At 41.4% G+C, this 13,069-nt stretch overlaps 1 protein-coding gene across 1 annotated transcript; it reads left to right on the plus strand.

The window, feature by feature from the left end:
• The first annotated feature begins 349 nt into the window (after window positions 1–349).
• On the plus strand, window positions 350–13,069 carry LOC115224417 (thymidylate kinase-like). The gene is made up of 5 exons (XM_029795315.2): window positions 350–607; window positions 4,272–4,380; window positions 5,946–6,036; window positions 7,896–8,084; window positions 9,787–13,069. The coding sequence occupies exons 1-5, from the start codon at window positions 460–462 to the stop codon at window positions 9,922–9,924; spliced, it is 675 nt and encodes a 224-aa protein (XP_029651175.1). The 5' UTR covers window positions 350–459; the 3' UTR covers window positions 9,925–13,069.

Below are 13,069 nucleotides of genomic sequence, written 5' to 3' on the forward strand. Positions count from 1 at the left end.
GCACATAAGCACTGGTGTGTGTCTGTATACATATGTGTGTGTGTGTGTATATATATATGTGTGTGTGTGTGTGTACATGCGCGCACGCACACAGAGGAATCCTTAACTTTTTTCTGTTTTCATTAAAGTTTTTTCGTATTCATTCTTACAGAGTAACTCAAAACTATTCGTGATTCGCCTTGAAAGTGCAGAAGTTTTCCTTCTTTCTTACATAAGGACTCAAAAAAAAAACAAAATAATCCTAAAAATAAGTGGAAGTGTAATCGACCTTCTGTGGTCGTTGTTTGCCGGAATTGAAGTAATTAACGTTCTAATGATGACGATGATGACGATGATGATGGTGTTGGTGTGTAATTATACACCGAAAGTGACAACGTTGACGGAAGTGGTGACCCATTTCTTGTTAAAAAGAGCGCCACTTTGAAATCTTAAAAACCATTTCGGACGCACTTCATAGAAATGATGTCCTTCGATCCACCTGAACTCCACCGCGGTCAGCTGTTTGTCTTTGAAGGAATCGACCGATGTGGCAAGTCGACGCAATGCGAAAATTTAAAGTCGTCCCTGGAAGGTGTTGGACGAACCGTCGTTTTGTACAGTTTCCCAAGTAAGCCACCAAAACAGAAAAGTCTGGGATTTTTACTTTTTCTCTGTCTTACTCTGTTCTGTTGTTGTTAATGTAATCACAGCGTTGTCATGTTTCTTTCGTTTGTAATAAGGTTCTTTTGTGTTTGAGCTCGGTCCATCTTACTTTGGGGCGAATGCAGAATCGAACTTTTCCTTAAAAAATGCATTTTGTCTTGAATACAAACCGGTTTCTGAGAAACAAACATTAATCTTGGCCATTTGCTTTTTATATTACGCGCGTAAAAATGATGGGAGACGCCTTTTCGGTATAAAAAAAATTTGTAATAAAAATATAAAACTTGAAAATATATTTTCAGACGAAAAGGTGTGTCATTTGAGGGAGATTTAGCTGTTGTTTCTGGGCATTTCTACATATATGTGCCCCCTCCCGATTTTGGATATTTTTTAATGTAATTTTCTACGCTTCAGATTGTGTAGATTCAGATTATCGGAATACTTTTCGGTAAAAAAAAAATTTATAAAAAATCTTTAATATTTTCTTACGTAAAGGTGTGATTTATGTGAGATTTAGCTGTTGTTTCTAACATATCCCACGACTACCTGGTACCTCCTTCGTTTCTTGGTCACTGTCACTCACATATGTATTGATGTTTTTCCATATTTTTCTCTCCATAAACATATTTTATGAAATGATGATGATGCAGAAGTAACAACACGCAGGTTTAGTTTGGCCCAAGGGTGGTCCATTTCTGGGATTTAAGTAACAAAAAGAAAGTTTTTTAAACACCACCCTCCCTCATTCCGCACCAAGCGTGTCCGTGTGTGTGTGAGGGAGAGAGAGATAAACCATTTACTAACTGAAAAGAATTAAAATAAGATCTGTTACAGAACTGTTTTAAATCACTGGATAATTCCCACCAATGTCCTCGGACTCTCCAATACGTTTAAATTATAAAGAGCAAAGGTGGGGTGGGGAAAAATCTTTACTTTTCTCTTCGTAAATCTGTATTTTTTTACACTCTCACACACGAACTCACTTGGGGGAAAGAGGAACAAGGAAGGTCCCAGGTAGGATGTGCTAGAAGCAACAGCTAAATCTCCCTTAAATTACACAACTTAAGTGCATAGTGCAAAAAAAAAAAATTGGCTATCTTTCGTTTTGACTCCATAAGAAGCTCCTTCCAATCATTCTGAAAGTCCTGGTGAAATAAAAATTGGGAAAATCGCCGTCAAAACGGAGGAAATCCATTTTATGTGGACATCCTGATCCGAAACTTCGCCAATATTAGAATTTAATATGAAAAGGCAAAAAAGAAATGGTGTGTACACCTTACACTGACACTTGGAATTTCGGCAAAATGTGATGTGTGCAACACCTAATTTAAAAATTTTTTATTCCTATTAAATTCTTATATAATCGGAATCTGCTCTACCAGAAAGGTATTTTTTTAAAATTTCATTTAAAATTATTAATCTTCTGAAAATTACGGGGAAACAAAAGTCGGGGAGGGGAACAACTTGTGTAGGTTTGTTGATTTGTGTTCGAAACCCCAGCTTAGCGACAAAGCTGTTTTACTAAATTCTTCATTATTTTCGAAATAAACTGAAATAAAAGGCAGATTATTTCCACGGAGTTCTGATATTATAACGGACGGCGGCGAGCTGGCAGAATCGTTAGCACGCCGGGCGAAATGCATTCTGCCGTTACGTTCTGAGTTCAAATTCCGCCGAGGTCGACTTTGCCTTTCATCCTTTCGGGGGTCGATAAATTAAGTACCAGTTACGTACTGGGGTCGATATAATTGACTTAATCCGTTTGTCTGTCCTTGTTTGTCCTCTCTGTGTTTAGCCCCTTGTGGTAAGTAAAGAAATAGGAGTTCTGATATTATAACGGTTCGTCCTTTTGATACCCTATCTGTGGGTTGAAACGAACCTATTCTGAGACTATTCCTGGTTCTATGATATATGTCCAGTTTTAAATTTAAAAAAAAAAGCTTTCAACAAAACTTCTTGTTAAATTGTTTCAAACACCAAAGTTATTTTAGTAAACTTTAATTTTAGAAATTAAAGGCAGAGAATTTATTTCAACAACGCCTTTCTTTGAAAACAGAACAGAATGAAATTTTCTACAAATATGCTTCAGATAGCAAAGGTTACGATTATATCGGAATTTGTTGGGGAAAAAATTTTCCCCCAATTGTAGGGAAAGGAGTTTTGGAAAATTCGCACAAGCCAGCTCATTTTATTTTCATAACTTTCAGAAATGCAGACATTTTTTTTTAACGCCTCTCCCAGTGATTACCATCCAGATAATGTAGATTACAATGGTATTGGAATTTAATGGGGGGGGGATGGTTAGCGTACGCACAAACGCACATCAGTGGTAAGGAACTCTTTCAAGAGGGCTGAACAGCAGAACCTCTTCAGAGAAGGAAACCCCCATCTCTGGCAAGTGGTTCGGCCCTTAACTTCTTACACTCAAAGGGGGCTGGGCCATATCCAGGTCATGACTCCTGGATGCCCTTCTGCTAATAGGTTTCAGCTACTTGGATGTTGGAGATTTCGTCTGGTTTGTCACTCCTCGCCGTTGACTCATCTTTCATACTTAAATAAGAAATAGCGTTGGTTGTCATGGTAGCAGTGAAACGTTAACGTTATCACGACGACTGGCTCAGAGTTACTTCCCTTAGCATTAAAATCTGGAAAATATTGCTTTCGAACAGTAATGGAGGTCGTTTTTGTTCCCCCTCGACCGGATCCAGCTGGAGCATCTCTCCGTTGTCTCTGATATTCCATTATGGCTTCTAGTCCCATTCTTTCCAGAAATTGATGAGATTGTAAGCAGGTTTGCCCACAAAGCCTCCGGCTCCAACCCATATGCTGAGAACCGTGACCCAGCAGTTTGCTTCCCCCAGGCTGATGGTCAGACTGGCCTATTCTGCTTTCAAACGGTGCAGTGAGTTCATTCAAAATCAGTAGATTTGATGAACTGGAATGAAATATGATATATCCAGCTTCTGGCCACTCTTATTCGTGATTTCTAGTTACTTTGGTCATCATCATCATTGTTTAGCGTCCGCTTTCTATGCTAGCATGGGTTGGACGGTTCAACTGGGGTCTGGGAAGCCAGAAGGCTGCACCAGGCCCAGTTTCATCTGGCAATGTTTCTACGGCTGGATGCCCTTCCTAACGCCAACCACTCCAAGAGTGTAGTGGGTGCTTTTTACGTGCCACCGGCACAGGTGCCAGACAAGTCTGGCAAACGGCCACGATCGGATGGTGCTTTTTATGTGCCACCGGCACGGGGGCCAGGCGAGGCTGGCAACGTTAATCCTAAAGTTTTTCTGGCCTCTGCTGACCTACGCTATCAGAAGTAGCACAGTCTAGGGCATGGAGGGCCAACATCAACAAGTACACAAGGAAGTGGCTGGACAGCCCCCCACCACCAGGTTTTACTTAGGTTGCACTCTACTGGCTTCACTGCACTGTGAAAAGTTTATCAAAGACCACTTAGAGTTGTGTAATGCCAAACAGGACAGGTGAGGTGATCTTACAAGTTAAATTGAATCACCAGAGAGCTTGGAGGATCTTTTGACACCCCAAGAGTTGATAGCAGCAGTTAATGGCGAAGCAATAATGTTTTCTCTGATAAAAGTAATTTTCTTTCCTTCCTCCTTCTGCAGATCGTGAGACGGCTATTGGTTCTGTGATAGATAAATATCTTAAGAAAGAAATCGATTTACCTGACCAAGCGATCCACCTTCTCTTCACTGCTAATCGATGGGAGACCATGTAAGTTGTTACCAATTTTTGTATCTTCTGTAATTTTTTTTTTTACTTTCAAAGGATCTGTATTGTATACAGTATTTTCAGGCATGCAAGTCAAATTTTTCAAACCAAAATTTACAGCAAAAAAAAAAGGTAGGTTGACTTATATACCAAGACAACTTTGGGGGACAAAAAATTCCGTGTGAAAAACAGCAGGATTTGGAAAGATAGTGACAGTGTTTGAATGTTTACATGATGTGTATACAACAATGACCAGTCTGCTGGAAAATACGGTAAATGATTGCATATGAGTGTGTGTGTGTGTGTGTATATGAATATAGGTATGATGTGTGTTTGTGTATATCTACAGTGCCGCTGGACTGGCTCCTGTGCAGGTGGTATGTAAAAAATACCATTTGAGTGTGGCCGTTGCCAGTACTGTCTGACTGGCCCACGTGCCGGTGACACATAAAAGCACCCACTACCCTCTCAGAGTGGTTGGTATTAGGAAGTGCATCCAGCTGTAGAAACTCTGCCAGATTAGATTGGAGCCTGGTGCAGCCATCTGGCTCGCCAGTCCTCAGTCAAACCATCCAACCCATGCCAGCATGGAAAGCGGATGTTAAACGATGAACAAAAACACATACACTTTTATATACACAAAATTATTCTCAATAATAATCCATCTTCTGGCATACAAATTTTCCAGCCAAAAAAGGTAGGTCCACTTATACACGAAGACAACTTTGGAGGACCACAAATTGAATGTAAAATGAAGCAGGATTTGGGAAGATATTGATGATGTTTGAATGTTTACACTATATGCTATGCATTACTGCCTTGACTGCGGCTGACCATCGGATATGATCAGCATTTGTGAGGGACATGGTGGACTTGTTGGTCAGAGCTGGCTCAACTTACCTTATACTATGCTGGGATTGGTCCTGATGAATAAGGTTATGTGAAGGCTGGGTGAGGACAGGAATAAGGTGGGTTGGCTCTACTGGAAATGTAATATCTGTCTGCATGATCGATGATAACAAAAGGGTTCACATAGATCTATTCAGTTTGTTGTTTAGCCTCAGGCCAGCCCTGATTGAGCTGCTTTATGATAAAAAGCCATCCAGCCATGACCATCTTTGTGTTTTTATATATATTTCTTCCCTACCCACAAGGGGCTAAACATAGAGGGGACAAACAAGGACAGACAAAGGGATTAAGTCGATTACATCGACCCCAGTGCGTAACTGGTACTTAATTTATTGACCCCCGAAAGGATGAAAGGCAAATTCGACATCGGCGGAATTTGAACTCAGAATGTAACGACAGACGAAATACCACTAAGCATATCGCCCGGTGCGCTAATGTTTCTGCCTGCTCGCCGCCATATCAGGAACGACACTAGAGGGCATGAATCAGCTCCCTCATTGATGCTGCCACCTGTTATGGGGAGTCTTTTTGGTGTGTCAGTGTATTTGAATGCTAACCAAACCGAAGGGATGTTATTTACAAGACCGTTTCTGTGACTTCTTTGCGTCTGATTACATTGAAAGACAATTTTCAGTGATATTTTTTTATGTCATTTGCAGGAAAGATATCCAAAAGATGTTACTTAATGGTGTCACAGTTATCATGGACCGTTATGCTTACTCAGGAATTTGCTATTCTGTTGCTAAAGGGGTAAATATTGTTTTCTGTATGTATGTCTTTTTATTTCTTCATTGTCTTCTTCTTTGTTGGCACCGCAACCGTCACTATCACCATTTAACATCCGCCTTCCATACTGCCATGCTGTTCTGTTGCTAAAAGGATAAATATTGTTCTCTGTGTGTGCACAACTCTGGTCAAGATCTGAGATCCAACGCACCACCAAAGTACGGATCTACCAAGCACTGGTGCAAACGATTCTCCTTTACGGCAGCGAGTCATGGCCAATGAGGGTGGAAGATATTAAGCGACTAGAATCCTTCGATCACTTCTGTCTACGCCGCATCCTTCGTGTCCGATGACATCACTTTGTCTCCAACAATTCGGTGCGACACCAGTGCAGAATCACCTCTCTCCGACAAGTCATCCTAACGAGATATCTGCGTTGGCTGGGTCATGCCCTCCGTCGTCAACCAGGAGAATTCATCTACGAAGCAATTGCCCCGGCTCCCCTTCAGGGTTGGCGAAAGCGATGTGGTGGACAACAAAAAACTTGGCTGATGACAGTTAAGGCTGATCTGGAACCCAACCTAGGCCCCCATATCTATGGCGTTCGCTGCTGGAATAAGGAGTGGTTGGAGATCCCGCGGTTGTTAGCGTCAAATTGCCAGGTCTGGTCGGCGTTTGTGAGAGATGCAGCATTGAGGAAGAATGAAGCCAGCTCAACCCACCCCGGGTGAATGCTGTCTCAAGTCAAAAAAAGTCTGTGTGTGTGTGTCTTCATCACCGTTTAGCATCCACCTTCCATGCTGGCATGAGTTGGACAGTCCAATAGGAGCTGGCAGACCAGAGGATTGCACCACGCTCTACTGTCCACTTTGGGACAGTTTCTACGACTAAATCATCATCGTCATTCTAAATGTCCGATTTTCTATGCTTGCATGGGTTGGATGGAATTTGTGGTGGTGCATTTTCTACGGCTGGATGACTTTCCTGTTGCCAACCCTTGCCAATCTCCAAGTGAGCCGATGTTACCACATGGCCAGACATGTATTCACTGCATATTGGAAATAACGCACACCACTGATTTACTCGTTAAGTAAATGAGACTTCTACTGTCATGTGATGTCAGGACATAGAGACGGTAACACAAAGGTATGGTGCTCCAACATGACCACAGCTGCATAGCTGAAATGAATAAAAAAAATATGACAAGCAGGCTTCTTTCAGTTTCCATCTACCGAATCCAATCACAAGGCTTTGGTCAGCCAAAAAAAAAAAGAAGTTGCTTGTGCAAGGTGCCAAGCAGTGGGACTGAACCTGGAACCATGTGGTTGGGAAGCAAACTTACAATCCAACCACACCTTTTGTACCTATTAATGATTTTTATTTAGAAATTAAATAATTGTAATTTGCTTTCCTCCCCAATATGAAAGATGGACGAATCAATGATTAAACTGCTTCTGTAATTAATAAGTTAATTAGCTGTCATCATCAGGGTTCACTCCCACCACGTGACACCTTGGGCAAATGTCTTCTATAGCCTCAAGCCTACCGAAGCCTTGAGTGGATTTTGTAGATGGAGACTGAAAGAAGCCCGTTATGTCTGTGTTTGTCCCCCACCCCTGCATGACAACCAGTACTGGTGTATTTACATCCCCATAACTTAGCAGTTCGTCAAAAGAGACCAATAGAATAAGTATCAGGCTTTAAAAAAAAACGTATTTGAGTTGATACATTTGACTAAAATTTCGAGGCAGTACCCCAGCATGGCCACAGTCAAATGACTGAAGCAAGTGAAAGATAGATGTAAGTGGGCTTGGATTGGTCTGCCTCTGTCTTGATTTTTAGAAACATCAACTGTAATTTGACTTTGTTTTGATTTTTTGCAGACCCTTTCGCTTTTATGGTGCAAGGCCCCTGATAGAGGCATCATCAAACCAGATTGTATCTTCTTTCTTGATTTGAGTCCATTAAAAGCAAACAGACGAGCGGGTTACGGTGAAGAACGGTACGAAGTGATTGAGTTCCAGGAGAAAGTTCGTGACCAATTTTTGAAAATAAAAGATAGTTCTTGGAAGGTAACACCCCTCTCTCTCTCTCTCTCTTTATGTATGTGTGTGAGACTGTTGTATACAGAAGTATCAATCACTTAGAGTTGATGGAACCGGTAGAAGAGGGAGACGAAGAGGACAAGACTTTAGCGTTGAAGGCTGATCTCAAGACACTAACCCTTATGAAGGAGATGATTAAGGACTGAGATATTTGGTGTTGGTTCCATGTAAAAAGCACCCAGTACACTCTGTAGAGTGGTTGGCATTAGGAAGGGCATCCAGCTGTAGAAACCATGCCAGAATAGTCAATGGAGTCTGGTACAACCCTTGGCTTTACCAGCCCCATCAAACCCTCCAATCCATGCCAACATATATATATATATATATATATATATATATATGACGGGCTTCTTTTGGTTTCTGTCTACCAAATCCACTGACAAGGCTTTGGTCAGCCTGAGGCTGAAGCAGAAGACATTTATTTCTCAGTCTTCAAAAGGATTTGGACAGGAAAAATATGGATTCTGTAGACGAGGTCAGAACAGTACCGGAGGAGTGAATTTTGGAAGAGGGGCCTTGCAAGTCTGCCAGACAGATGGAAGAGTATTGTAGAAAATGAAAGAGAGTAGATTTTTGAAAAGTAAAAGTATAAAAAAATTGCATTATTTATGGGATGACCCAATAACTATGCCAGGGCCAGAGCTATGCTAACCAACCCAATAAATATATGCCAGTGCCGCTTTGACTGGCTTGTGTGCCGGTGGCACATAAAAAGCACCATCTGATCATGGTCGATGCCAGCTCCTCTGGCCCCTGTGCCAGTGGCACATAAAAAGCACCCACTACACTCACGGAGTGGTTGGCGTTAGGAAGGGCATCCAGTTGTAGAAACACTGCCAGATCAGATTGGGGCCTGGTGCAGCCTCCTGGCTTCCCAGACCCCAGTAGAACCGTCCAATCCATGCCCGCATGGAAAATGGATGTTAAACGATGATGATGATGTGTTGGTGTGTTTTAATTCGACTAACTTAGCAGTTTGGCAAAGGAGACTGATAGAGTCAGTACCAAGCTTAGAAAAATAAATAAGTGCTGGTATCAATTCATTCAACAAAGAATTTGTCTCGGTGGTGCTCCAGCAGGGTCTCAGTGTTATGGCTGAAACAAATGATAACTAAATGATGGAAATGATATTTTACTAAATTCCTCAAAATTATTTTTAGAATTAACTGAAAATGGTGCAATCTCTTCTCTCTATATATAAACAGCAGTTTGTCTGTCTGTGTGGCTGTCAGGTTGTACCCTCACCCTGACCACGGCTTTCAACCGATTCTGATGAAACTTGACACACACATAGCCCAATGTCATAATTCAAAACTAACGCAGCGAAAATTTTGAAAAGTTCCCTCAGTTCTGAAAAAAATCGATAAATTCGACATGGGGTCTAGAATCTAAGCTTTTTATATGCAACACATTTTCTGTTGTAGTTTTCGCAACTTGCAATCGGGAGACAGCTAGGAACATCGTATACATAGAAGTATTCAAGTGAAGAGAAGACATTGCAACCTACACATGCGCCTTCGTTCCCTAGAGGGAAAGAACTAGATTGGGATTAGTCGTTGCCTACTAGGGGCTCTTACATACCCGGGCAACGCCGGGCTATGCTGCTAGTTTGTCATAAAATCCGTTGATAAAGTGCTTGTTTAAACTTCTTGAGCTGTTTCTTTTTCAGGTCATCAACGCAGACAAACCAACTGACGATATCGCTGCTGAAATCTATGATCATGCCGTGCGGGTGAACAACAGGAAAATGAAAAAGCTATGGATTGATGACTTATATAATACTTGTGATTTATGCTCCAAACCATAGCATTCACTGGCACTGCATTTTATTGGGGGGGGGGTCTGTGTGTAGGTTTTTTTGTTTTTTTTTTTATGTTTATAATTCTGGCACAAGACCTGCAATTTTGTGAGGGAGTGGGGGCAGGGTAGTTGATTACATTAACCCCCAACACTTTATTTTGGTACTTTAAGTTGTTGACTTTGGCAAGCCTTGAACTAAATGCCCCGTGGCATCTTCCCTGTGCTCTCATCCTTTTTTTTTTTTTCCCCTAATTTCCAATTTTGGGACCTCGTCAGTAATTTCGAAGGGAGGTGATTATATCGATCCCTGTACTTTGCTGGTACTTTATTTTATTAACCTTGAAGGCAATGTTGGCTTTGGTTGGGTCTGCACTCACAACACAAAGATCCCGAAGTAATAACACAAGGCATTCTACCAGCAAATTTTTCACATCAACTCAGGCCTAGAAATTCAAAGTCAAGTATGATTGAATGGTGTGCAAATGTGTGGCTTAGTGGTCAGGATGTTGCACTCACAGTCCGAGATTATAGTTTCAATTCCTGGACCAGGTGTTGTGCTGTGTTCTTGAGAAAAAACACTCCATTTCACATTGCTGCAGTCCACTCGGCTGCAAACAGGTCACCTTGTGATGGCCAACATTCTCTTCAGAGGGAAAGATAACCTGTTCACCATCATTCTACCACAATGCAAAGAAACGCATTGTGACCAGCAGTGTGTAACTACATCCGACAGTCTGGTTGATATTGTGACGATTGAGTGACTGGTGCTCGTTTTGTTAACCACAGAAGGTGAAGGGCAATGCCAGACTGCTTGTGGGAATTGAACCAAGTTACAGTGGTAGTAATAATTGTTCATGTTGGCACCGCTCATGAGTGGTGGTCACTAATTGATTACAATTCATACATTCTGCAGCCTAGTTCAACACCACCTCCATTAATGAGTCAGTCTATGAAAGATTATTAGGGTGGTGGTGGTGATGGAGAAGGCAATCATGAAGTCTGTTCTTGTCATGAGTGTATTTAACTGTTTTTAAGTATTTGAATTAGGCCTCCTGTCTGCTGTTTCTTCCACATACTCTTCGTCACTACTCTCGAAGGCCCTGTATAAGCAGGTTTGGCTTTTGCCTTCTTCCTGTAACTTAGCTATTAATACCAACCACCCTTTGAACCATCCATCCATGCACTTCCCCTTTCCACTGTTTCAGGGAGGATTCGTGGGGGAAAGAATCCTCAGGTGCCTCCTCCACAGGGTCCTGTCAAGAAACAACCATTGTCAGACTTAGCTGGATTCCCAAGCTTGACCAACAGAGACTATGGATGCTATCCCACCATCATGTTCTTGATCTACCCCAAGGACTCCTGCCAGTTGGCTTGGTTTGAAGAATCCATTTCTAATCCTTTCCTGTTGCATTCTAATCACATGTCTGTAGTACTGGGTCTGTGACCTCTCAATGCAGAGAAGTAACTACTCAACCTGGAGAGACTCAGATCAGATGCTGTCGGATTTGAAATCATTTTACCGTGATAATATTTAGTCAGGTGTGCAAATTGAGAGAATCAGTAAAGCAGCTGTGAGAATAACCTGTCGTCTGTTGTGGCAAAGTTTCTACAGCTGGATGCCCTCCCTAACATCATCCACTTTACAATGTAATAGGTGCTTTTTATGTAACACCAGCACAGGTGCCTACTACATGGCACCAGCTTGGGTGCTTTTTCATGTGGCAGTTGCACAGGTGCTCTTTTACATGACATCAGCATGGATGCCTTTTATATGGTGCCAGTATACAAACCTGCTTTCTTCTATCAGTTCTCATGGCAACGTACTCTACCTCCCTTTTGTAGTATGACAAATTACTAGTCCTATCATAAGTCGAGGTCATTTTCCATTGGGCATATCACTCAGAAAGCCCCACAGGCTGCAGTGTGCTCATGACTGTGATAAAAGCATGCAACTGTAAGAAGAAAAAAAAGGTCCTCAAAAGAATATACCAACCAGAGGAGGCCTGAACTTTGCAGGCAACTTGCTTAGAAGAACTGTATGTAACTCTGGCTAAAAATACTGCTAAAGGTTGGAGCAGATCCCTTTAGTCTCTGGTGCCAGTAGCTCACTAAAATACAGCTAGTGAATGGTGAAGGGAAGAGCAACCATTTTCAAAAAGCTTTAAAAACATAGAAACAACATCAAATAGATTGTTGGGTTTTTCTATTATTCTGTGCAGGACCTTCTTGAGGTATGGATAACCTGGACAGATGCTCAGGAACCCCAATTCTGATCTATGTATGTTGTGGCTTCTTGTCAATAAAAGATACCATAGGGCCCAGTGCATTGATTTTCCTGGGGTTGAAGGAGCTGTAAAGCTGATAAGATAGCTCTAGTTCTGGGTGCGAAATAAAGGGCCACACCCTGTGGTGAAATGCTGTGAGATTTGTTCAACCTCTGCCAGTATTGGAAGAACGGATACAAATTAACAAGGAAGGGTATTTGTAGTTTCTGAATTATTTAATTTAATCTTCCTGAACAGATTAACCCTTTCACAGCCTTGTTACTAACAAAATACCCCTGTGTTCAGTTAATTTTCTCCAAAATAGTCAAGTACTTCGGAAGATTATGAAGCTGGTGTTTGGGATATGTTTTATAAACAAAACTCAATTTCAAATCCTTCTAGGGTCAGCATTGCTTTTCATCCTTTCGGGGTTAATAAAATGAAGTACCAGTCAGACTTGCCCCCTTTTCTCACCTTTAAATTGCAGGTTTTATGCCAAAATTAGAAAGAATATCTTATGTAAAACATGTTGGAATTTTCATGTATGATTGTATTACGATGAAGGACATCAAAGAAACGGGGAGTTATATGGAAGGTATCAAATACCTTAAGTAACCGAAAAGTAAATTCTATTGATTGAAAAAAAAAAGGGACTAGCATCTCATGGTCAAGTTTGCTGAGTAAACCACCTGGTTCCTGGTTCAATCCCACTTCTGAACAGTTTGGGCAAGTGTTTTCCACTGCAGCTTTGGGTTGACCACAGCCAAGCAAATACAATATGGAAACTGCATCAAGTGGTGTCCTTTTACATCAAAGGGTAAATTAACCATTCAATAATCAGAGATCAATAAAATTAATTGATAGAATTGAATAAAACTTTTAACCCTT

Source organism: Octopus sinensis, linkage group LG25, assembly GCF_006345805.1.
Source record: "Octopus sinensis linkage group LG25, ASM634580v1, whole genome shotgun sequence".
Taxonomy (NCBI): domain Eukaryota; kingdom Metazoa; phylum Mollusca; class Cephalopoda; order Octopoda; family Octopodidae; genus Octopus; species Octopus sinensis.

Bases quoted from the DNA above. Each gene is read 5' to 3' on its own strand.
- LOC115224417 (XM_029795315.2), top strand. From the start codon at position 460: ATGATGTCCTTCGATCCACCTGAACTCCACCGCGGTCAGCTGTTTGTC. The intron at 4,381-5,945 runs GTAAGTTGTTAC...TGTCATTTGCAG, and splicing joins GCTAATCGATGGGAGACCAT to GAAAGATATCCAAAAGATGT. The intron at 6,037-7,895 runs GTAAATATTGTT...GATTTTTTGCAG, and splicing joins GCTATTCTGTTGCTAAAGGG to ACCCTTTCGCTTTTATGGTG.